A 27,043-nucleotide genomic window follows, 5' to 3' on the forward strand; every position below is an offset into this window, starting at 1 on the left:
CCGGTCATGTGACTCAGCGGCTACGGCGCGTCAGCAGGGTCATACCAGGAATGTGACGCGGGGGATGACGGGTAATGTAGTCTTACTGCGTCTAGAGCGGCTACTGCGTTACCACGGCAACACAGCTGCTGGCACCTTCCCTGCCGGCTGATGAGCTGTAATGTGGCACTTTCCACAGTGATGCCCGGCTTGAGCCACCCCTGCCCTCCCTGGGGCCATTATGGTGCTGGCACATATCTGAAACGTGACAAATCTCATAATAAAAATGGCCTATGACTTTACTAATAATGTGAGGACAAAAATAACAAAAAAAACCCCAATGTTTTAATGATTTAGATGACTTGGAGCGAGAGGTGCACTGATTTGTATCGGGGTCACAGTTAAACGCAGTTCTAAATTCCGAGGAGTCTTGGAATTCCATCCAATAATGCCATGTTTTGGAGAATTTCGCCTGTGTTTCTTTAACCCCTTAAGGACCAGACACTTTTTAGGGATTTTACCCACGTGGTGGTTTTACTGCCCAATTTTTTTCCTTCAGCGACCAAAATTATTTTGCTCCGTATTTTTTTTAAATATCTTTTTCACTGACTTTTTTCCCCAGTTTTTTAGTTTTATTGGGCACTGTTTGCAAAAGGAGGGGTGGGGGCGGAGCTAAGTTCCACCCCCTCCCATTGCAAATAGTGGAGACGTGAAAACCCAGCCGATATACGCACTTTGGAATAAGCCCTAACATTTATAGTTTTTTTATTTAATTAGTATATTTACGCTTAATTAAAATATAGAAATGGGTTCCTCATTTTGTTTCGGCTGTTTTGATATATAGTGTGTATGGTTTTGGATTACAGGGCGCATACGGCATCGGCTTTGGGTTATCTTTTTTTTGTATATTTTTATTTTATTCTGTAATTTTGTTTTACGTAGTTATGTATTTTTTTTGCCCTCTATATCCCCCATGACATTATATAAGACCTCTGGGGGACATTCACATGTCTTTGTTTTTTTTATTTGAGACTTTTCCCCTGTAGATGGGGCATCCATAGGAGCCGCATCCATAGGAGCCCCAGTTAGGGAAAACATCCCCTGTAGTGACAATAGTCACTAGCAGAGCTGATCAGGATATGCTAGGACCCTGCAGCTCTGCTGTGCCAGCGGATCTCGGTGGTCAGATGTATTCTATCTTTTTGTTCTACTGTGAGTGGCTGTAATAGGTCCAACTCTGGATGTAGATGAGATCTGGCGGTCCGGATTGCGAGATTAGAATTTGTATATACGTGAGAGGGTGTGTCGGGACGGATCCTCCACACTGCAAGCAGATTAAAAAGGCGTTTTTGACCGTGTAAAATCTGCCGCGTTGGGCAGGGACATAAAGAAGTGTTGGAGCTGGAAGATGTGCCAGGGCAGCAGGGGAATCAGGGCAATTATGCCTGCCAATATGTCAGCTGAGAGCCAGCATCTCTCTAGGAGGAAGTGGTACGGTCTGAATCTGTTGTTCTTGAGCCATTGGTGAAATGCCCTGTTCTCCAGGCCAGGAGGGAAGGCCGGGTTACCCAGGATAGGGAACATATTGTATTCACAGAGAGGGCAGCACAAGTCGACTGAAAATTTGAAAAAGCCCTATTCACAGACGTGACTTGGTTAAAAGTAATAAATTTTATTAAGTTTTATCTAAAAAAACACGATTGGGCACAACAAAGGACACAACACAAAATCTAAGTTGTAATGGAAAGGCGTTAACCCACCAAATAGTGGATAGAAAAATGATTGGTGGGTTTCAAAATTACAACTTGGTATTACTTCTGATACTCCGTATTTTTTAATGTCGCACGTCACTTAGGAATACAGTCTGCATGGGGGCTGTTCATGGATTTCCCAAAAACCGGAACCCCAATTAGATATCTGTAGTTTTATTAATATCACTTTTTTGCAATCTGAAAGTTTCTGCTCAAACATTGTCGCCATGAGTAGGAGTACTGGCCATAAGGAATAAAAATTGACTAAAATCAATTTCCTTGACATACTGTCCTTTTGAGCTGTTAAAAACTTTTCAGCCCACTAGGCAGTATTTTTGACAGAGATATTCACTTCCTCAGGTTGAACATCACGTTTCCGCAACCTGAGTATCTCTGGTCGAATTCTGTCATTATATTAATAAAACTACAGATATCTAATTGGGGTTCCGGTTTTTGGGAAATCCATGAACAGCCCCCATGCAGACTGTATTCCTAAGTGACGTGCGACATTAAAAAATACGGAGTATCAGAAGTAATACCAAGTTGTAATTTTGAAACCCACCAATCATTTTTCTATCCACTATTTGGTGGGTTAACGCCTTTCCATTACAACTTAGATTTTGTGTTGTGTCCTTTGTTGTGCCCAATCGTGTTTTTTTAGATAAAACTTAATAAAATTTATTACTTTTAACCAAGTCACGTCTGTGAATAAGGATAGGGAACATAGGAGAGGGTGTGGGAGAAGCACCTGGTCTGGGGAAGACCCGAGCGATAACCTTCAGTGTTGGACCAATCGTGGGGTTGGTTCTCGCTTCTATGGGTGTATCTTCATTAAGCCAAGGTAAAGCTGTTGGAGGTCATACTTGCTCAAGGAGACTCATTGTTTAAGTTTTTCGTGTCTATGCCAGTCAACTACTCATAGTAAATGCGAAGCTTGATGATAGGCAGTGAAGTCTGGTAAGCCAACTCCGCCTTCCGACTTGGACCTGGAGAGTATTACGAGCTACGTGTGTTGGTTTGTTTGCCCAGATGAATTTGGTGAGGAGGGATTGAAAAATTGTCTTGGGATGTGAATGGTTAAAGCTTGGAAGGCGTAAAGAATTCTAAGGAGAACGTTCATTTTGAAGACCCCACATCTGCCAGACCATGAGAAAAGGCTCTTAGACCGTGCGTGTAAGTCTGACCTGAGTTTGGTTACAAGGGGGGGCGGGTTGGCTGAGTAGAGGTCGGAGGTGTCTGCGGTGAGATATATCCAAGGTAGATGAGGTTGTTTCTGGCCCAGGAGAAAGAGAAGGAATCCCTTAGTTCCTCTACTAGGACTTGAGGTAGGGATATCTTTAAAGCTACGGATTTTTGGTAATTGATTTCAAAGTTGGGAAATAAGCCATACTGGCGGAGTTCGCTTCATAAGTTTGGGAGTGAAATACATGGACTGGAGAGGAAAAACTGTAAGTCATCTGCGTAAGCAGCTATTTTACATGTGCACCCCCTTATTTAGACACCTCCAAGGTCTGGAGGGGTTCTAGACATAAGACGAAAAGTAGAGGTGACAGAGGACATCCCTGCCTTGTGCCATTTGCTATTGTGAATGGTGTTGGAATATTGGCCATTTTCTCTAACTGAAGGAGGGGATACAGGTTGGAGATCCAATGTAGCATGTTAGGGACCAGGCCTACGTGATGGAGGGTCTCAAATAAGAGCTCCCTGTTAACCCAGTCGAATGTTTTGTCGGCATCTGTGGATACATGGCACAAGGGCAAGGATGATTTTTTGCATGATGTATGTAGTTTATGGCTTTGATGGTATTGTCTCGGGCTTTCCTTAAGGGCACAAAGCCTACTTGATCTCTATGTATATGTTTTAGAAAGGGGGTCATGTGAACGAACCCCTTGATATCAGTTGGTTGTGCACACAAAATATGCAGCGCAAATGCGTTTGTGTGAATAAGCTTTAGGGCACAATGTCTCCAAGGTATGAATCCATTCCAGTTCCTGGCTAATGGAATGACCGGTCTCCAAATAATGCTTGGAGACCGGTCAATCCATAATCTTCCTCCTAATAATGCTTTTATGTTTGTTGATTCATTTTCGAATTTCTATTGTTGTTTCTCCAACATACATCATACTGCATGGACAGAGGGGTGGGCTCGGTGGCAACTGCTACCTCTGCTTTCCCTATAGGTACACCGCTGGTCATGGACACTCCAACATATAGATGACGTAACTCGATCTGCACGCCCTTCACAATATTAGAACAATCTAAACAAGGAAAATTACCCTTCCTCAGTGGTGTAGGATAGGTCTGGACGGACCGTTTAAATGTACCAATATCTGCATTGATGGGTACATCCTCTCCTATAAGCCATTCTAGGGGACATTTGATATTCCTGCACACTTGGACAACCCTTACCAGCAATGGGTACTCCTCCCAAATAATCCTCCCAAGGTCCTTGCTAACTTCAGAAAATCCAGAAATGAAGGGGATACATGATGTAGTATTTCTCATATAGGGTTGTAGGGCACCATTTGGTGGTATTAGTATTGTATGGGTGGTGCATGAACAGTAATTTAACCCCTTAATGCCACAGGACGTATACTTACATCCTGTGGATGAAAGGGGCTCAGAAGGTAGCCTGCACAATCCTGCAGCTAGAGTCTGCTGTGACGTACGGCCAGCCTCCCACTGCAGCAGCTGGGATCGGTGAGAACGCTGATCCCTGCTGTTAATCCATTACATGTAAAGGGTTCACAGAGGATGTGCGCTCCTTCTGTGATGTCATCGGCCCTCTACTATGTAATGTCATAGCAACTAGACACTGGTGTCCGGGCCTGCCGTGGCATGTGATCGATACTGTAAGCAATAATGCATTGCCGTATAGAAGTACGGCAATGCATTATCATAGCGATTAGAGCTTTTTTGGTTTAACTCCCCTACAGATATATAAAAAAAAAAAAAAATTGTGTAAAAAAAAACCCATTAAAGAACAACTCTTTGTTAAAAAAAAAAAAAAAAATTTAAAAACCCCAAATATTTGGTGTCATCCAATCCGTAACGAGCCGTGCAATTAATGGAACACACTATGTTTCCTGCACGGCAAAAACCGTAAAAAAAAGTTTCTTTTGTTCTTTTTGCCTCCTAGAAAAGACGTAACAAAAATGATCCAAAAAAACGTTTGTATCTCAAAATGGTACCACTAAAAACTACAGCTTGTTACACAAACAACAAGCTCTCACAGAGCTCCGTCCATGGGAAGATAAAAAAATTATGGTACTTTGAATGCAACGATGTAAAAAAAAAATTACAAAAAAAGTTTTTTTTCATTGTGCAAAAGTGAAAAAAAACTAAAAAAAAAAAATTTTGGTATGGTTATAAATAATCAAACTGACCTGCAGGAAAAAATTATCATATTATTTTTGCTGCATGGTTAACACTGTAAAAAAAAACAATAGCAGAATTGATTTTTTTTCTCCCTACCCTCCAAAAAAAATTAATAAAAAAGTTATACAATGCGTTATATGTACCAAATAAAAACAGTTCTCTATGCAAAAAACAAGCCCTCATGTGACCATGTTGACGGAACAATAAAAAAAGTTATGGCTTTTGACAACTGGAGATGAAAATCCCCAAAGAATCGTTGTGTCCTTATGTCCAAAGTGAGCCATGTGGTGGGATTATGTAGTCACTGGATGGTGGCATTATTTAACTCGAGGTGTAAAAATTCAACTTGTCCCTTTAAAAAACAAGCCTTGTACGGCCACATCAGGGGAAAAAGAGAAAAGTTATGACTAAACTTAAATTTGTCGCAGTGAGGAGGAGACTGAATGGAGCTCTAGGCGCACATGCGCACTTGCGCTCCATTCACTTTCAATGAGACTGCGGAGAGAGCCGAGTGGCACCTGCTCGACTATTTCAGTCAGCCCCATTAAAATGAATGGAACGCTGATCGCATTTGCTCAGCTGGCGCTCCATTCACAGTGACATCACTACGGGGGGAGAAGCGAGATCGGCGGGAGTCTCAGCTGTGAGACCCCACCGATCAGCAAACTGACCCCTATTGCTGGAGGTTACTGCACTGTAATCACTATCACTGTGTAGAGCCAATATTTGACTATTCTATGGTGACTATACTATATAAAGTTACTCTAGAGTTGAGCTGCTGCATCTGACCCCATTGTATTATAAAGGTTGCCTTACAGAAGCCCCCGTGCACATTTATGAAGGCGTCAGTGGCCGGTGCCACAATATGGGGGAGGCTCATTGTGGAGCACCATGTTCATTCTTACATTTCCAGGCTGAATAATGGAGGTAAAAAACATATGTTGTTAAAAGCCACGCCCTTAACCACGCCCCCTTACCTGGGCCCGCAGTTCTTACGGTACATTTAGATGGGACGATCTGCCTGTCTAAACGACTGAACGAGTGGTGACATCACCGCTAGTTGTTAGCGCCCGTGCAGAGCGTTTAGACAGGCAGATCACCACTGTGGGTTTTTCGCTCAGCGCTTCCCTTTCTACGTGACGCACTGAGCGGGGAGCGTTTACACGCAGCGAGAAGTCAGTAATGATTTTTATGCTGGCTGAAAGTGAGCGCTAAAAGAAAGTAAGTAAACGAATAGTAAACCTTTTTTTTGCATTTAGACTTTGTTTGAACAAGGTTTGAACAATAATCGTCCCATGCAAATGGCCCTGTAGGGACAAAGGTGAGCGCTATGTACCCAGGAAAGGAGAAATGGTTAAAAACAGCTTCTCCCTTCTCCTCTGGGTCCTCTGCTGTGTCTGAAAGCTGAGGACTAGAGATGAGTGAGTATACTCGCTAAGGCACATTACTCGAGCGAGTAGTGCCTTAGTCAAGTATCTCCCCGCTCGTCTCTAAAGATTCGGGGGGCGGCGGGGAGGAACGGAGGGGAGATCTCTCTCTCCCTCTCCCCCCCCCCCCCCCCCCCCGCAACTCACCTGTCACCCGCGCCGGCGAGACGAGCGGGGAGATACTCGGCTAAGGCACTACTCGCTCGAGTAATGTGCCTTAGCGAGTATACTCGCTCATCTCTTCTGAGGACCCAACCTGCTCCTGCTTGATTGCAGCAGCAGAGGCTTTAATCCCGCACCGTATTTCTGTCATCAACTGGGATTAAAGCCCAGGCCTAAGCACCATATATTTACAGCGCTTTTTCCATAAGGGGTTAAACAACAGTATGTATAAGGGTGCTTTTACACGGAGCGAGAAATCTTTGAAACGAGCATAGAATGTCACAGTTTACTCGCTCGCTTGGGCATTGTCATGTCTTTTTTTAGCAGGATCGTTCAGTCGTTCAGTTTGCTGTATTAGTAAATACGAACAACTGAATGATCAGTTTTAAAACTGAATGATTTGCGAATGAGCCAACTAAACTCGCATAAAATGAATGATAAGCAAATAAATTATTTTTCCTCGTCCAATCGTTGGCTGCGTTTACACCAAACCAATGTTCAAATCTGAATAATCCAGCATTGTCTTTGAACAATAATCATTGCGTGTAAAAGAAGCCTATAGAGGGTTAAAATAGTGATTACAATCTGTAATCTCCATCCTTGGAAGTTCAGTTGGTTCACCAGCACTGGAGTAACATGTAGCCCAAGCACCTCCTCACCACTTGTTATAAAGTTCTCCGCACAGTGGAGAAGATTGACCATATGACATAATAAAAGTTCTATACACTTGGGCAAACTTTCTCCAAACACCCAACAGTCCAGTCTTCAGCTCCTGAGAGTGGTCATAAATCAGATTGGAGCCACCAGTTCATGGGTTTGTCATCGTGAAATCATCAGTCTGGTTTATCATGAGTTATTGGCTAGATCTAGATGATGACTCCACCAAGTGGGCCTCACCGCTCAAGAAGCATGATGGAATCTTCATGTGATTGTTCCCAACAAGAGAAACCACGTAATCTTGTAGATATGATACTTTTAATGGCTAACAAAAATAAATAATGTTATTGCGAGCTTGCGAGCCTCTCGGGTTCTTCATCAGGAATCTTCATGCAATGTTCATCTTTTCCTTATAGGAATCAATAGAAAATTTACATGACTTGACTTGGGTTGCACAAAAGTTGTAGTCTGCTGCAACTTTCGGCAACTGATCTGTTGCAACTCTTTGTGGAAAGTCACCCTTCACATTATCACCTTGCCCCAGCCTAGAAGCTTCATGGCAACACCGTGAGATTATGCCAGGCAAGGGTGGATGGGTGAAGAGAAGTGTCATAGCTTCAGGGATCTACCACTGTTGGATAGTCACGTCACACCCTTAGCGGTAGCCAATGAACTGTTAGGTTGGACCATATATGTTTCTACCACTGGCGTAACTATAGAGGGTGCAGGAGATGTGGTTGCACCCGGGCCCAGGAGCCTTAGGAGGCCCATAAGACCTCTCTTGTCCATATAGGGAGCCCAGTACTATGAATAAAGCATTATGGTTGCGAGGCCTGTTACAGGCTTTGCATTGGGGTCCAGGAGCTTCAAGTTATGCCTCTGTGTTAAGGGGTAAAGAGAAGTTGGGGGGCTCCAAGATAAACTTTTTCACCCGGGCCCATGAACCTTTAGCTACGCCCCTGGTTTCTGCTAACTATTGCATGGCAAGAGTCACCTTATAACCCCCCACTACCTCAGAGGAAACCTTAGAATTAGGACCTGGTCAAGTTGGGTTAACCTAATATCCTATTAGTATTTTGTAGGCCACTGAACTGTGTTAAAGGACCACCAATCTTCATTTTAGTTTTTCTCAATTTATGTTGTACGCATGAGAAAAGAAGCCAATACACATCCGCACTGAGCATGGAAATACGACGCAATTCTTACACACCAGGTGGAGAAATCGTATTTATACAATATTCTTAGCATAAGTAGAAGACACATACTATAATGTACATTCATTCACCTTACATAATAAATGACTCGCAGCAATTGCACATTATACATGACTTCTGCAGGGTGTTTAACGGACCAAACGTGTCCAGTAAATAGAGCAGTTTGACACTGACACTTATTGGCATTCAATGAAAATGCACAAAGCGTAGTGATGGCCTTATACACAGGGATGTATTATGGCTCTGTACAACCCCCAAGTCGTAGGGGTCCGTAATGAGTAATTCATAGACTTCTATGGGACCCTATTGTGGTATACTCCATTGGACATCATATACTATGGTTGGTAGTTGAAACTGTAGGCCCTTCAGAGAAAAGTACTTTGAGGACCCACTCTATGGTTTTAAAGAACTAATAGGCTATGCAAACAACCCTAAAAGGTAATGAGTCCTAGAATTATCCACTCTAAGTGTCTGACAGGGTTGTCCTCTGCTGAATCTGGTGTGGTGATTGGCCATCGGAGGATGTTGTGGTGGAACTGTTCAACTCTATGACTGGCTAAAAATATACTAATGCATCTTTGGTTATTGGTCACTACTAAAGGGTTTTGTAAGGTCCGTGTAACATGCCCTTAGCCATTGCATAAATAATAGTCCAACATGGCAGCCAACCTCTATTTACACAGCATTATGGCAGTCTACAGACAGTGTTCCAGACAGGTACAGTCCACCCGCTCCACTGAACCATGAAGGGAAGATGCATCAGCTATGGTTAAGATGGTCCCTCTTGGTAAGCCTTTCCCAGTGGCAATGGTAGAGACTTCTCCAGGTGTTAAAGCTCTATTCCACATAGCAAATCCTGCCAGGTGTCCAACAAACGCTTCTGAGCTGTCAAAGCCACCACCCAAGGTGTCCTGCTCTTGACCAAGGACTAAAGATCCTCCAGGAGGGATCTCATAACCTTTTTGAAATCTGGAGCTGGTAGATATTAATCTTCGGTCAACATAAAACCAGTATTTGCCTTGGATGGAAGACCAGATGAAGCAAGTATGGTGCCAGTTGCCATCCACCAGTGGGACAATGGGTAGTTCTCGGAAGACTGGGTCTCCGATGACAAAGTGAAGAGAGTCATAGGTGGCACCATGTCTGCCATGAAGAACCAGCTTGTTGTCATTCTCTTCAGTTGCATATGAAAGGATGGTGCCCACATAGCCTACGTTAGTCTTCATCCAACTGCAGATGGAGAGTTCATGCAAAGGTTCCTTCAACCCCTTATCGAATGTTACAAAGTTCTCAGTGGAAGAATTGGGGAAAATAAGCATAGAATCCACATTGCAGACTGCAACGAGAAACAGGAGCAGAATATAATCATTCAGTATACATACTGTACATATACACCGGGCCGCCATCAGGGCAGTATGACTGGTACTACCGAGAGGGGTCCAGCTGATATCTTAAACAGTAGAGGCCCACTGCTGACTTTTTGCTACTGTAGTAACGATAGCTTGGGAAGTTTACATTAGATGAGACGACACAGATCTCATCCATTTACTTTACCCTCCTTTCTATTGGGTCCTCTTCACATCTGAGCCTTCCTGCTCACTGGCCGGCGTTAGGACCTTGTATGCAGCAGTACGCATTGAGAAACAGGGAAAGGAACATCACAGTAGTATTTCCATCTCAGCCGAGATGGGAATAGCACTCTCTGCCGTGGCCACCCATGCTTTTTTTGCCCTATCCCACATAGCTGATAATACATGTTAAATTAGGATCCCTAAAGCCAAGAGCCCAATGATGGCACAAGAAAAGAAAGACAACTGTTATAAGGACAGTGAAGGCCGGGTACATGATAGAGGAACATCTAAGAGTGTTCAGGATGGTCTGAAGCTTTTGCTCTATGGGGGTTGAAAATTTCAAATTTTTGTCGATCCTAGACATCCCTAGCCATATCACTGCATTAGATGGCGACACATAAAGAGTATAGTCTAAAAGCCTAACCAACGCAATTCTTGATGTCCTATATTGCAATAACAATAGCGTACTTGAATAGGAAGGTATGGATGCACTACATGTTGGTATGGCGCACGGACCCCTCGGGGCCCGGCACATGGACTTCAATTTTTTTGTTGTGGCCCCTGTAAGAGATAAAGAGTAAAACCCAATTGTAAAGTTGTAGAGTAACATGTGAGAACCAGAAACACATTCTCCGTGTCTCTTTACGCCCCGTGGGACGGCCGCTATGACTGAAGTAAGGGAAGCGTGCTGGAAGTGGCCTCCTTCTGCTACGACACGTGCATGTAACCTTTTGGCAGTGAAGCCAGGGCTGACAAGATCATTGCGGGACTGTGTTAGGCCTCCTGCACAGTGGCGGGTCAGACCCCGCATGCGGGATTCCCACAGTGGAGTTCAACCCGGTGCCTTGCCAGTGACCCATGCATACCTGTCCAGCGTCTGCTGCGAGTGCTGCGGATGTGTCCGCCAGCACACTGTCGCGCATTTCATGTAGCCACGGGCGCTGGGCGGTGACGTGTTTGCCGCAATACTTCTGCAGTGCTCACTGCGGAAGTGCCGCTGGATGGATGACTTTCATTGACTCCAATGGAAGCCGTCTGTGCGTAACCCTCACAAGATCACAGCATGCTGCGATTTCTTCTCCGTGAGCAGAAGATCGCAACCGATTTCCGCACATAGAGATGAAATGGCGTTTTGCCATTGAATGCTATGGGCAGTATTTGGGCGACGTCCGGAGGTGGACACCCGCCGCGGGCTCCGCAATGCGAATATGCTCGTGTGCAGGAGGCCTTAGTGAACGGTGAAGTTCTGATTCAGTGCAAATGCAAATTACTAGTGAGAGCACGACCAATCAGAAGTTGTTGGACCTTTGTTTATTCCAGGGACTCTAAACGTGAAATGGTCCCCGAATCTCCTGCAGATGACGGTGATGACTTCCTGGGTGATCGGCCCCTATGGTAGCAGAAGGAGGCCACTTCCAGTACGCTTTCCTTACTTCAGTCATAGCGGCGGTCCCACGGGTCTAGAGACACACGGAGTGCGAGTTTCTGCTTCTCACATGTTACTCTTCATCTTTACAGTTGGGTTTTACGCTCAAACTCTTAAAGGGGCCACAACACAAAATTGAAATTCATGTTCCGGGGCCCACAGGGTGCCCTGTGTCATACTCTTGTGTAGTACATCCATATCTTCCTATTCAAGTACACTATTGTTATTTCATTATAGGACACCAGTAGTGAGATATAGCGTTGGTTTCGACTTTACGACTACGTCCTGTTTAAGTCTGGCTATAACAAAGATTTAATGCCCAACGGAGAACCGGGCATCAAAGGTCAATGAGTCTCATGTTTTGGTACTATGTAAGTACTTTTGCTAACTTCACTAACATGGTACCCAAACAAACAGGACAGTACCTATGATACATGACCCTCCCTATTGAAGCCCATTATGTATATGTGTATGTATCTGAACTTACGTGTTGCTGGGGTCTTCGTGGTCTTCTCCTCAGGGTCTGAGACATCTGTGATATGTGGTGGCTTCCTAGTACTGTGTACATCGGGAGCTCTATCTCCTCCAGGAGGTCTGTTATCCTTGGTCACATTTCCTCGTAAGGCAGATACCTGGATGATATTACTGACGACGGGGTCAGCCATCGTCTGGTCTTCATACTGGATGGTCTTCTGGTTAAGGTGCGGGACCAATGTCACACTTAGTGGTGCCCTTGTAGTATGTAGACCAATGGTCTTCTCCCCCGACGGACCAACCGACCTTGTCTCCTCTCTACGTTGAGCTGCCATGGGAGCCATCTTATTGATGGTGGACATCAGTATCTGCTGCTCTTCCTGCAGCTTCTTCCTCTGGTTATGTTTGGCTTGCAGCTTTGTCATGCGTTGTTGGACAGTTTTCAGTCCAGGAACAGTCTGTGGTGGGAGCTCCTGCCTGGTTTCAGGGGACTGGTTCACCTCTTGTGGTTCCATCAAAGCACCAAGTGGCAGGATCTCATTTTGTTGCATATTTTGCAACTGCTTCTCCAAATCTGCTATTTTACCTCCCTGTCTTTCCACAGACTCGCGGAGCATCTCCATGCCCTGCTGTAACGCGCTCTTGTCCTTCACCAGCTGGTAGATGATCCTCTTTTGGCTTGTGAGGGATGAGGTCAGGTTTGTCAATGTCACATCTCTAGCTTTGTTCTCCTTGGTCAACTGCTTGTTCCTCTCGGCCACAGCTTCCTCCAGGGCGGAGATCCTCAGGTCCAGCTTTTTGGTTTTCTTCTGAATTCTCTTCACCCAGGATTTGAAACCATTCACCTCACTCTGAGTCATCTCATTGGTAGCATTGAAGGCTTCTGCCAGTGACTGCTGCTGGTCATGAATGTGTTGGAAACGAGCACCAATATTGTAGGAGACGTTGTAGTTTTCAGCGATTCCTTGTAGACGAGTCAAGGTTACTTCTTGAAAGCGACGAAACTGCAAAGAAACAGACTGTAGATTAGTCAAACTCCATGCACAATGTTTATTCATCTACACAGTGGCTGCACCAGCAGAATAGTGAATGCAGCTCTGGAGTATAACACAGGATGTACCTCAGGATCAGTACAGGATAAGTAATGTATGTACACAGTGACTCCACCAGCAGAATAGTGAGTGCAGCTCTGGAGTATAATATAGGATGTAACTTAGGATCAGTGCAGGATAAGTAATGTATGTGCACAATGACTCCACCAGCAGAATAGTAAGTGCAGCTCTGGAGTATAATACAGGATGTAACTCAGGATCAGTACAAGATAAGTAATGTATGTACATAGTGACTCTACCAGCAGAATAGTGAGTGCAGCTCTGGAGTATAATATGGGATGTAACTCAGGATCAGTACAGGATAAGTAATGTATGTATACAGTGACTCCACCAGCAGAATAGTGAGTGCAGCTCTGGGGTATAATACAGGATGTAACTCAGGATCAGTACAAGATAAGTAATGTATGTACATAGTGACTCTATCAGCAGAATAGTGAGTGCAGCTCTGGAGTATAATACAGGATGTAACTCAGGGTCAGTACAGGACAAGTAATGTATGTATATAGTGACTCCACCAGCGGAATAGTGAGTGCAGCTCTGGAGTATAATACAGGATGTAACTCAGGATCAGTGCAGGCTAAGTAATGTATGTACACAGTGACTCCACCAGCAGAATAGTGAGTGCAGCTCTGGAGTATAATACAGGATGTAACTCAGGATCAGTACGGGATAAGTATTGTATGTACACAGTGACTCCACCAGCAGAATAGTGAGTGCAGCTCTGGAGTATAATAGGGGATGTAACTCAGGATCAGTACAAGATAAGTAATGTATGTACACAGTGACTCCAGCAGCAGAATAGTGAGTGCAGCTCTGGAGTATAATAAAGGATGTAACTCAGGATCAGTACAGGATAAGTAATGTATGTACACAGTGGCTCCACCAGCAGAATAATGAGTGCAGCTCTGCAGTATAATACATGATGTAACTCAGGATCAGTACAGGATAAGTAATGTATGTACACAGTGACTCCACCAGCAGAATAGTGAGTGCAGCTCTGGAATATAATACAGGATGTAACTCAGGATCAGTACAGGATAAGTTATGTATGTACACAGTGACTCCACCAGGAGAATCGTGAGTGCAGCTCTGGAGTATAATACAGAATGTAACTCAGGATCAATTCAGGATAAGTAATGTATGTACACAGTGACTCCACCAGCAGAATAGTGAGTACAGCTCTGGAGTATAATACAGGATGTACCTCAGGATCAGTACAGGATAAGTAATGTATTTACACAGTGACTCCACCAGCAGAATAGTGAGTACAGCTCTGGAGTATAATACAGGATGTAATGTGGAATCATTAATGTAATGTATGTACATAGTAACTCCACTGTTTATATAGATATATTCTTTGTGTAACTCATTTTAAGTCCCTGACTATGTTTATCAGTAATCTTCCATCTTAGAACTGCTAAATCTGAAAGAGTATTTGTCATCCATAAATTTATACATACAACATATGTGACAATCCAGCTATAAATTATACCCCGATAATAGCCAGAGAGTCCAATAGAACAGCACCCCTATGGAGAAGCTTTCCTAATAGAGGGGATATTTAATGTTGTTTGGGAAATTCCATAAATAGCAATCACTTTAGTATTGCAATACCGCCTTAATGAGCAGGAGAGATTAAGTAGTAAGTTGCAGGTTTTGGGGAATAATGCGTGATTTCAACGGACCAATATAATTATAATATGTTTACATAGACCCTGATGATTATCATGCGGTCTCACCTGCTCTTCCAACCGCCTGAACCGTTCAAAGAAAGGCTTCCTCTGTTCTAGAAGACGGGTCTGTTCCATGAAGACGCTGGGAAGACACAGCATAGAGAACACCAGGAGTATTCTGCACATGGTTTCACCTGTCGTCGTTATCATCATTATTTCTGAAGACGTTTTTGCTCTATTTTCAATATATGAGAACTGCAGAATAGTCCAAATATCCTTTGATGGCCTTGTGATGCTCCGCCCACTATGCTATTCTTCTCTTCTTTCCGTTTATATACTGTCCCTTTAATTCCTTGTATACCGTCCTCCTTATTCCCGCAGAGTAGTCCGCTCTTGTCCTCCTCTCCTCACGTCTGACTGCTGCTCTCTTCTATTCCTACACACCCAGCTGCCTCCATCCACAAATAGATGAGTTTTGCAGGCACCATGGCGATTCCCAATAAGCCAATTTTAGCCGCTAGAAGAGGATCCAGAAAAAAAGTGATATTTATGGGAGACTAAAAAAGTTACTACAGTAGGTCACATTTATTTATGGCTTTTACAGACAAGAAGATATCAGTTTCATCCCAGCCTAAATAATAACTGAATCCACGAGACCTCAGAATATAGATGACTATACATGATGTGTTGTATCCGAAAACAACCACACGTGAGACCACACTGCCCTCTATCATACTGTATTACCTACCTGATCAGTCCCATCCGTACGGGGCAGTATTATAGTAGTTATATTCTTGTACATAGGGGGCAGTATTATAGTAGTTATATTCTTGTACATAGGAGGTAGTATTCTAGTAGTTATATTCTTGTACATAGGGGGCAGTATTATAGTAGTTATATTCTTGTACATAGGAGGCAGTATTATAGTAGTTATATTCTTGTACATAGGGGGCAGTATTATAGTAGTTATATTCTTGTACATAGGGGGCAGTATTATAGTAGTTATATTCTTGTACATAGGGGGCAGTATTATAGTAGTTATATTCTTGTACATAGGGAGCAGTATTATAGTAGTTATATTCTTGTACATAGGGGGGCAGTATTATAGTAGTTATATTCTTGTACATAGGGGGCAGTATTATAGTAGTTATATTCTTGTACATAGGGGGCAGTATTATAGTAGTTATATTCTTGTACATAGGGAGCAGTATTATAGTAGTTATATTCTTGTACATAGGGGGGCAGTATTATAGTAGTTATATTCTTGTACATAGGAGGCAGTATTATAGTAGTTATATTCTTGTACATAGGGAGCAGTATTATAGTAGTTATATTCTTGTACATAGGGGCAGTATTATAGTAGTTATATTCTTGTACATAGGGGGCAGTATTATAGTAGTTATATTCTTGTACATAGGGGGCAGTATTATAGTAGTTATATTCCTGTACATAGGAGGCAGTATTATAGTAGTTATATTCTTGTACATTGGAGCAGTATTATAGTAGTTATATTCTTGTACATAAGGGGCAGTATTATAGTAGTTTTATTCTTGTACATAGGGGGCAGTATTATAGTAGTTATATTCTTGTACATAGGGGGCAGTATTATAGTAGTTATATTCTTGTACATAAGGGGCAGTATTATAGTAGTTTTATTCTTGTACATAGGGGGCAGTATTATAGTAGTTATATTCTTGTAAATAGGGGGCAGTATTATAGTAGTTATATTCTTGTAAATAGGGGGCAGTATTATAGTGGTTATATTCTTGTACATAGGGGGCAGTATTATAGTAGCTTTATTCTTGTACATATGGGGCAGTATTATAGTAGTTATATTCTTGTACATGGGGGCAGTATTATAGTAGTTATATTCTTGTACATGGGGGCAGTATTATAGTAGTTATATTCTTGTACATAGGGGGCAGTATTATAGTAGTTATATTCTTGTACATAGGGGGCAGTATTATAGTAGTTATATTCTTGCACATAGGGGGCAGTATTATAGTAGTTTTATTCTTGTACATACGCTGCAGTATTATAATAGTTATATTCTTGTACATAGTAGCAGTATTATAGTAGTTATATTCTTGTACACAGGGGGCAGTATTATAGTAGTTATATTCTTGTACATAGGGGCAGTATTATAGTAGTTATATTCTTGTACATAGGGGGCAGTATTATAGTAGTTATATTCTTGTACATAGGGGGCAGTATTATAGTAGTTATATTCTTGTACATAGGGGGCAGTATTATAGTAGTTATATTCCTGTACATAGGAGGCAGTATTATAGTAGTTATATTCTTGTACATTGGAGCAGTATTATAGTAGTTATATTCTTGTACATAAGGGGCAGTATTATAGTAGTTTTATTCTTGTACATAGGGGGCAGTATTATAGTAGTTATATTCTTGTACATAGGGGGCAGTATTATAGTAGTTATATTCTTGTACATAAGGGGCAGTATTATAGTAGTTTTATTCTTGTACATAGGGGGCAGTATTATAGTAGTTATATTCTTGTAAATAGGGGGCAGTATTATAGTAGTTATATTCTTGTAAATAGGGGGCAGTATTATAGTGGTTATATTCTTGTACATAGGGGGCAGTATTATAGTAGCTTTATTCTTGTACATATGGGGCAGTATTATAGTAGTTATATTCTTGTACATGGGGGCAGTATTATAGTAGTTATATTCTTGTACATGGGGGCAGTATTATAGTAGTTATATTCTTGTACATAGGGGGCAGTATTATAGTAGTTATATTCTTGTACATAGGGGGCAGTATTATAGTAGTTATATTCTTGCACATAGGGGGCAGTATTATAGTAGTTTTATTCTTGTACATACGCTGCAGTATTATAATAGTTATATTCTTGTACATAGTAGCAGTATTATAGTAGTTATATTCTTGTACACAGGGGGCAGTATTATAGTAGTTATATTCTTGTACATAGGGGCAGTATTATAGTAGTTATATTCTTGTACATAGGAGGCAGTATTATAGTAGTTATATTCTTGTACATAGAGGGCAGTATTATAGTAGTTATATTCTTGTACATAGGGAGCAGTATTATAGTAGTTATATTCTTGGACATAGGGGAGCAGTATTATAGTAGTTATATTCTTGTACATAGGGAGCAGTATTATAGTAGGTATATTCTTGTACACAGGGGGCAGTATTATAGTAGTTATATTCTTGTACACAGGAGGCAGTGTTATAGTAGTTATATTCTTGTAAATAGGGGGCAGTATTATAGTAGTTATATTCTTGTACATAGGAGGCAGTATTATAGTAGTTATATTCTTGTAAATAGGGGGCAGTATAATAGTAGTTATAGTATTGTACATAGGGGGCAGTATTATAGTAGTTATATTCTTGTACATAGGAGGCAATATTATAGCAGTTATATTCTTGTACATAGGGGCAGCATTATAGTAGTTATATTCTTGTACATAGGAGGCAGTATTATAGTAGTTATATTCTTGTAAATAGGGGGCAGTATTATAGTAGTTATATTCTTCTACATAGGAGCAGTATTAGAGTAGTTATATTCTTGTACATAGGGAGCAGTATTATTGTAGTTATATTCTTGTACATAGGGGGCAGTATTATAGTACTTATATTCTTGTACATAGGGAGCAGTATTATAGTAGTTATATTCTTGTACATAGGGAGCAGTATTATAGTAGTTATATTCTTGTGCATAGGGGGCAGTATTATAGTAGTTATATTCTTGTACATAGGAGGCAGTATTATAGTATTTATATTCTTGTACATAGGAGGCAGTATTATAGTAGTTATATTCTTGTACATAGGAGCAGTATTATAGTAGTTATATTCTTGTACATAGGGGCAGTATTATAGTAGTTATATTCTTGTACATAGGGGGCAATATTATAGGAGTTATATTGTTGTACATAGGGAGCAGTATTATAGTAGTTATATTTTTGTACACAGGAGGCAGTATTATAGTAGTTATATTCTTGTACATAGGAGGCAGCATTATAGTAGTTATATTCCTGTACATAGGAGGCAGTATTATAGTAGTTATATTCTTGTACATAGGAGGCAGTATTATAGTAGTTATATTCTTGTACATAGGAGGCAGTATTATAGTAGTTATATTCTTGTACATAGGGGGCAGTATTATAGTAGTTATATTCTTGTACATAGGAGCAGTATTAGAGTAGTTATATTCTTGTACATAGGGAGCAGTATTATTGTAGTTATATTCTTGTACATAGGGGGCAGTATTATAGGAGTTATATTGTTGTACATAGGGAGCAGTATTATAGTAGTTATATTTTTGTACACAGGAGGCAGTATTACAGTAGTTATATTCCTGTACATAGGAGGTAGTATTATAGTAGATATATTCCTGTATATAGGGGCAGTATTATAGTAGTTATATTCTTGTACATAGGAGCAGTATTATAGTAGATATATTCTTGGACATAGGGGAGCAGTATTATAGTAGTTATATTCTTGTACATAGGGGGCAGTATTATAGTAGTTATATTCTTATACATAGGGAGGCAGTATTATAGTAGTTATATTCTTGTACATAGGGGGGCAGTATTATAGTAGTTATATTCTTGTACATAAGGAGGCAGTATTATAGTAGTTATATTCTTGTACATAGGGCAGTATTATAGTAGTTATATTCTTGTACATAGGGGGCAGTATTATAATAGTTATATTCTTGTACATAGGGTGCAGTATTATAGTAGTTATATTCTTGTACATAGGAGGGCAATATTATAGTACTTATATTCTTGTACATGGGAGCAGTATTATAGTAGTTATATGCTTGTACATAGAGGGCAGTATTATAATAGTTATATTCTTGCACATAGGAGGCAGTATTATAGTAGTTATATTCTTGTACATAGGGGGCAGTATTACAGTAGTTATATTCTTGTACATAGGGGGCAGTATTATAGTAGCTATATTCTTGTACATAGGAGGGCAGTATTATAGTAGTTATATTCTTGTACATAGGGGCAGTATTACAGTAGTTATATTCTTGTACATAGGGGTAGTATTACAGTAGGTATATTCTTGTACATAGGGGACAGTATTATAGTAGTTATATTCTTGTACATAGGGGACAGTATTATAGTAATTATATTCTTGTGCATAGGGGGCAGTATTATAGTAGTTATATTCTTGCACATAGGAGCAGTATTATAGTAGTTATATTCTTGTACATAGGAGGCAGTATTATAGTAATTATATTCTTGTACATAGGGGGCAGTATTATAGTAGTTATATTCTTGCACATAGGAGCAGTATTATAGTAGTTATAGTATTGTACATAGGGGGCAGTATTATAGTAGTTATATTCTTGTATATAGGAGCAGTATTATAGTAGTTATATTCCTGTACATAGGGGCAGTATTATAGTAGTTATATTCCTGTACATAGGAGGCAGTATTATAGTAATTATATTCTTGTACATAGGGGGCAGTATTATAGTAGTTATATTCTTGTACATAGGAGGCAGTATTATAGTAGTTATATTTTTGTACATAGGGGGCAGTATTATAGTAGTTATATTCTTGTACATAGGGGGCAGTATTATAGTAGTTATATTACTGTACATAGGAGGCAGTATTATAGTAATTATATTCTTGTACATAGGGGGCAGTATTATAGTAGTTATATTCTTGCACATAGGAGCAGTATTATAGTAGTTATATTCTTGTACATAGGGAGCAGTGTTATTGTAGTTATATTCTTGTACATAGGGGGCAGTATTATAGGAGTTATATTGTTGTACATAGCGAGCAGTATTATAGTAGTTATATTTTTGTACACAGGAGGCAGTATTATAGTAGTTATATTCCTGTACATAGGAGGCAGTATTATAGTAGTTATATTCCTGTACATAGGGGCAGTATTATAGTAGTTATATTCTTGTACATAGGAGCAGTATTATAGTAGTTATATTCTTGGACATAGGGGAGCAGTATTATAGTAGTTATATTCTTGTACATAGGGGGCAGTATTATAGTAGTTATATTCTTATACATAGGGAGGCAGTATTATAGTAGTTATATTCTTGTACATAGGGGGGCAGTATTATAGTAGTTAGATTCTTGTACATAAGGAGCCAGTATTATAGTAGTTATATTCTTGTACATAGGGCAGTATTATAGTAGTTATATTCTTGTACATAGGGGGCAGTATTATAATAGTTATATTCTTGTACATAGGGGGCAGTATTATAGTAGTAATATTCTTGTACACAGGAGGGCAGTATTATAGTACTTATATTCTTGTACATGGGAGCAGTATTATAGTAGTTATATTCTTGTACATAGAGGGCAGTATTATAGTAGTTATATTCTTGTACATAGGGGGCAGTATTATAGTAGTTATATTCTTGTACATAGGGGGCAGTATTATAGTAGCTATATTCTTGTACATAGGAGAGCAGTATTATAGTAGTTATATTCTTGTACATAGGGGCAGTATTATAGTAGTTATATTCTTGTACATAGGGGGCAGTATTACAGTAGTTATATTCTTGTACATAGGGGCAGTATTACAGTAGTTATATTCTTGTACATAGGGGCAGTATTATAGTAGTTATATTCTTGTACATAGGGGGCAGTATTATAGTAGTTATATTCTTGCACATAGGAGCAGTATTATAGTAGTTATATTCTTGTACATAGGAGGCAGTATTATAGTAATTATATTCTTGTACATAGGGGGCAGTATTATAGTAGTTATATTCTTGCACATAGAAGCAGTATTATAGTAGTTATATTCTTGTACATAGGAGGCAGTATTATAGTAGTTATATTCTTGCACATAGGAGCAGTGTTATAGTAGTTATATTCTTGTACATAGGGGCAGTATTATAGTAGTTATATTCTTGTACATAGGGGGGCAGTATTATAGTAGTTATATTCTTGTACATAAGGAGGCAGTATTATTGTAGTTATATTCTTGTACATAGGGGGCAGTATTATAGTAGTTATATTCTTGTACATAGGGGGCAGTATTATAGTAGTAGTTTTATTCTTGTACATAGGGGGCAGTATTATAGTAGTTATATTCGTGTACATAGGAGGCAGTATTATAGTAGTTATATTCTTGTACATAGGGGGCAGTATTATAGTAGTTTTATTCTTGTACATAGGGAGCAGTATTATAGTAGTTATATTCTTGTACATGGGGGCAGTATTATAGTAGTTATATTCTTGTACATAGGGGGCAGTATAGTAGTTATATTCTTGTACATATGGGGCAGTATTATAGTAGCTATATTCTTGTACATAGGGGGCAGTATTATAGTAGTTATATTCTTGTACATAGTGGGCAGTATTATAGTAGTTATATTCTTGTACATAGGAGGCAGTATTATAGTAGTTATATTCTTGTACATAGGAGGCAGTATTATAGTAGTTATATTCTTGTACATAGGGGGCAGTATTACAGTAGTTATATTCTTGTACATAGTGGGCAGTATTATAGTAGTTATATTCTTGTACATAGGAGGCAGTATTATAGTAGTTATATTCTTGTACATAGGGGGCAGTATTATAGTAGTTATATTCTTGTACATAGGAGGCAGTATTATAGTAATTATATTCTTGTACATAGGGGGCAGTATTATAGTAGTTATATTCTTGTACATAGGGAGCAGTATTATAGTAGTTATATTCTTGTACATAGGGGGCAGTATTATAGTAGTTATATTCTTGTACATAGGGGGCAGTATTATAGTAGTTACACTACCGTTCAAAAGTTTGGGGTCACCCAAACAATTTTGTGTTTTCCATGAAAAGTCACACTTATTCACCACCATGCGTTGTGAAATGAATAGAAAATAGAGTCAAGACATTGACAAGGTTAGAAATAATGATTTGTATTTGAAATAACATTGTTTTTACATCAAACTTTGCTTTCGTCAAAGAATCCTCCTTTTGCAGCAATTACAGCATTGCACACCTTTGACATTCTAGCTGTTAATTTGTTGAGGTAAGCTTGTGAAATTGCACCCCACGCTTCTAGAAGCATCTCCCACAAGTTGGATTGGTTGGATGGGCACTTCTGGCGTACCATACGGTCAAGCTGCTCCCACAACAGCTCAATGGGGTTCAGATCTGGTGACTGCGCTGGCCACTCCATTACCGATAGAATACCAGCTGCCTGCTTCTGCTGTAAATAGCTCTTGCACAATTTGGAGGTGTGTTTAGGGTCATTGTCCTGTTGTAGGATGAAATTGGTTCCAATCAAGCGCTGTCCACTGGGTATGGCATGGCGTTGCAAAATGGAGTGATAGCCTTCCTTATTCAGAATCCCTTTTACCCTGTACAAATCTCCCACCTTACCAGCACCAAAGCAACCCCAGACCATCACATTACCTCCACCATGCTTAACAGATGGCATCAGGCATTCTTCCAGCATCTTTTCATTTGTTCTGCGTCTCACAAACGTTCTTCTTTGTGATCCAAACACCTCAAACTTGGATTCATCCGTCCACAACACTTTTTCCCAGTCTTCCTCTGTCCAATGTCTGTGTTCTTTTGCCCATCTTAATCTTTTTCTTTTATTGGCCAGTCTCAGATATGGCTTTTTCTTTGCCACTCTGCCCTGAAGCCCAAAATCCCGCAGCCGCCTCTTCACTGTAGATGTTGACACTGGTGTTTTGCGGGTACTATTTAATGAAGATGCCAGTTGGGTACCTGTGAGGCGTCTGTTTCTCAAACTAGAGACTCTAATGTGCTTATCTTCTTGCTTAGTTGTGCAACGCGGCCTCCCACTTCTTTTTCTACTCTGGTTAGAGCCTGTTTGTGCTGTCCTCTGAAGGGAGTAGTACACACCGTTGTAGGAAATCTTCAATTTCTTAGCAATTTCTCGCATGGAATAGCCTTCATTTCTAAGAACAAGAATAGACTGTCGAGTTTCAGATGAAAGTTCTCTTTTTCTGGCCATTTTGAGCGTTTAATTGACCCCACAAATGTGATGCTCCAGAAACTCAATCTGCTCACAGGAAGGTCAGTTTTGTAGCTTCTGTAACGAGCTAGACTGTTTTCAGATGTGTGAACATGATTGCACAAGGGTTTTCTAATCATCAATTAGCCTTCTGAGCCAATGAGCAAACACATTGTACCATTAGAACACTGGAGTGATAGTTGCAGGAAATGAGCCTCTATTCACCTTTGTAGATATTGCACAAAAAACCAGGCATTTGCAGCTAGAATAGTCATTTACCACATTAGCAATGTATAGAGTACATTTGTTTAAAGTTAGGACTAGTTTAAAGTTATCTTCATTGAAAAGTACAGTGCTTTTCCTTCAAAAATAAGGACATTTCAATGTGACCCCAAACTTTTGAACGGTAGTGTATATTCTTGTACATAGGGGGCAGTATTATAGTAGTTATATTCTTGTACATAGGGGGCAGTATTATAGTAGTTATATTCTTGTAGAGAGGAGACAATATTATAGTAGTTATATTCTTGTACATAGGGGGCAGTATTATAATAGTAATATTCTTGTACATAGGGGGCAGTATCTCCTCCTGCTGCTGCTGCTACGTCCTCATTCTCATTCTCCTGCTGCTGCTACTCCTGCTGCCTCCTTCTCCTGCTGGTACATCCTTGTCCTCCTCCTGCTGCTGTTCCTGCTGCCTCCTCGATCACTTGCTGCTCCTGCTGCCTCCTTGTCCTCCTCCTGCTGCTCCTGCTTCCCCTGCTTCTTGCTCCTGCTTCCTCCTCCTACTTCCTCCTCCTCCTGCTGCTAATGCTTCCTCCTCCTGCTGCTGCTCCTGCTTGTTCCTTATCCTCCTCTACTTCTTCCTCCTCCTGCTGCTCCAGCTCCTTCCTCCTTCTCCTGCTGCTCCTGCTGCCTCCTCTTTCCTCCTCTACCTTGCTACCGCCGCGTCCTCCTCCACGCTGACAGAGCATTTCTTCCTGGAAGCGGGGCTCTCTGCTGTCATTTAATAGCTGAGTTCTGCCTCCGATTGGTGTCACAGAGCTCAGCCAATCAGAGGCAGCCCTTTCAGCAGGCGGGGATTTTAAATCCCCATCTGCTGAAAGCACTTCAGAGCAGTTCCAAGGAGAAGACCCGGTTGGATGCGCCTGAGCCCCGGCAGCTGCGGAGAGGTGAGTATATATATATATATTTTTTTTTTTTTACATATTTAAAGGATGATTCTCAGGGAAGGGCTTATATTTAAAGCCCTTCCCCGAAAATCACTGCAAGGCTTGCTGACAGCCCATTGCTTTCAATGGAGCCGGCTATAGCGCCAGCTGCATTGAATTCAATGGGAGAACATCGCGCTCCTCTGCCACAGCTGTGCCAGAGGATCGTGATCCTTATTGTATTTGCTCAATGGGGCAACCGCTGCTGCCGCCGGCCCCAATGAGCACAAGGTGAAACCCCTGGATAGTCTTGTTTATATTGGGTAGTATTATAGTAGTGATATTTCTTACGTCCGAGCCCCAGACCCCAAAAACACTTTGTTGGGACCGGATGTAATAGCTGTCCAAAATGACAAATATATATAAGCTATTGAAAAACTCACAAAACAAACGTTTTTATAACAACTTTACTGTCCCTAGATGTAAAAGGGGTAACAATAGACAGATATAAATAACAATAGTCACAACGATAGTGGGAAGCAAATGTACAACTCCAAGAAATATGTAAGAGTACCAGGACTGAGATGAGGAGGATATGGACTGGTCCAGAACTCCACCATGCAGGTGAATAACTGGCACCCTCTAAGAGGAGGAGCTGGAAAATATATACTACATTAATGGTTGATTGGACAGCTTGGGAAACCATCTTCCTCCAACCAATCAAACCTCACACCAGCAGATGGATGTTAACAGCTCTGCGTCCAGCTCCTAATATCAGTGCGCATGCACGGATGCTGTAGTCACAGGGGTTGGGCTAATGTCATCATGACGTCAGCCCGCATCTACTTCTGTGTTGCGGCCACTGGCGTAACTGTAAGGGATGCAGAGGATGGATTTGCACCTGGGCCCAGGAGCCTTAGGGGGGCCATAAGGCCTCTCTTCTCCATATAGGGAGCCCAGTATTATGAATAAAACATTATAGTTGGGGGCCCCGTTACAGGTTTTGCATTGGGGCCCAGAATCATTACAGTACTTCGTTTCTTGTATATCATAGTAACCTTGTCCCAAATAGTTCAGATAGTGGGCTCTTGCCCCCCACACTTCTCTTTTTAGCTCTTACATTTCGCAGTCCATCTATTTTTATAAAATGTCTTTTCGCCCATAACTGATGACTTCTGCACCAGTTATGTTAATATCAGTGATGACTGGATTCGCTCTTGAATTTGCTGATGATGACCAAAGCTCTTAACCTGATGTGATCATTTGGAGCGATTCCTAAATCAGCTGGAGCCTCACCAGTTTATGGAAATGTGATTGATAAAACAGAGCTTTATGGCGGACTCTGTTATCGTAATTACATTGCTGCCATCTTGTGGAAATTTCATGAAATTACACTTTTAATGCCGTTTCGACGAACATTATATTAAAGTTTAAGGAATTGCATAAATAGTATTTCCAGAATTAGGTGTCTGAGTGATCCAAAAATACAGGACAGATGCCCCATTTTGGTTCTGGCTGGGTGGAGCCTCCACATGAGCGTTCTCGCTGCAAAGTGGGCTCAGTCTAGTTCATTTTGTGTATTGCTTATGTTAACTTTCCCCTTTAAGGGAATGGGAGGGCTATTTAATAGTTGCCGCCAGTCGTCTTCTTCTGCTTTGATACTCCTGACTTATCTTGGTCTCTTAGGGAACTTTCTCTTGGGACGGAATTATGCCACAGGACGCACCTCAATCCATAGCTGCAGAATCTAGCTGCAGGTCTAGCTGCGGATTTTGAGGCGGAATTGCAGCCGGGTTTTAATGAATTTTCAATTTTCCATCAATATCCGCTGATAGCCTGTGGATTTTGGTGCAGAATTGACCGCAGCTTGTGGTGCATCGTGTGGCATATTCCGTCGCATGTGAAAGGTCCCTTAGACGGGGTACTGGTTCAGCATGGGTCTTATCCAGTTTTCCACAAACTATGAATATCATATAATTAACTCATTCACTGTTATTACACAGATTTACACCTTTCTCTCTTGCATATAGCTCTGCTTCTATAAAGCCTCTGAAATCTTATATGTTATTCATGAACCAGGAGGCTCAGGATGAACAGGGCTATAGACTTCTCA

At 40.9% G+C, this 27,043-nt stretch overlaps 1 protein-coding gene across 1 annotated transcript; it reads right to left on the bottom strand.

Moving 5' to 3' along the window:
• Positions 1 to 8,568: 8,568 nt before the first annotated feature.
• On the bottom strand, positions 8,569 to 15,286 carry PTX4 (pentraxin 4). Its single transcript, XM_066576704.1, has 3 exons — positions 14,891 to 15,286; positions 12,053 to 13,043; positions 8,569 to 9,904 (listed from the first exon to the last, which is right to left on the bottom strand). Exons 1-3 carry the CDS (start codon positions 15,035 to 15,037, stop codon positions 9,264 to 9,266), a joined length of 1,779 nt encoding a protein of 592 aa, XP_066432801.1. The 5' UTR covers positions 15,038 to 15,286; the 3' UTR covers positions 8,569 to 9,263.
• Positions 15,287 to 27,043: the final 11,757 nt, after the last annotated feature.

Source organism: Eleutherodactylus coqui, chromosome 8, assembly GCF_035609145.1.
Source record: "Eleutherodactylus coqui strain aEleCoq1 chromosome 8, aEleCoq1.hap1, whole genome shotgun sequence".
Classification (NCBI taxonomy): domain Eukaryota; kingdom Metazoa; phylum Chordata; class Amphibia; order Anura; family Eleutherodactylidae; genus Eleutherodactylus; species Eleutherodactylus coqui.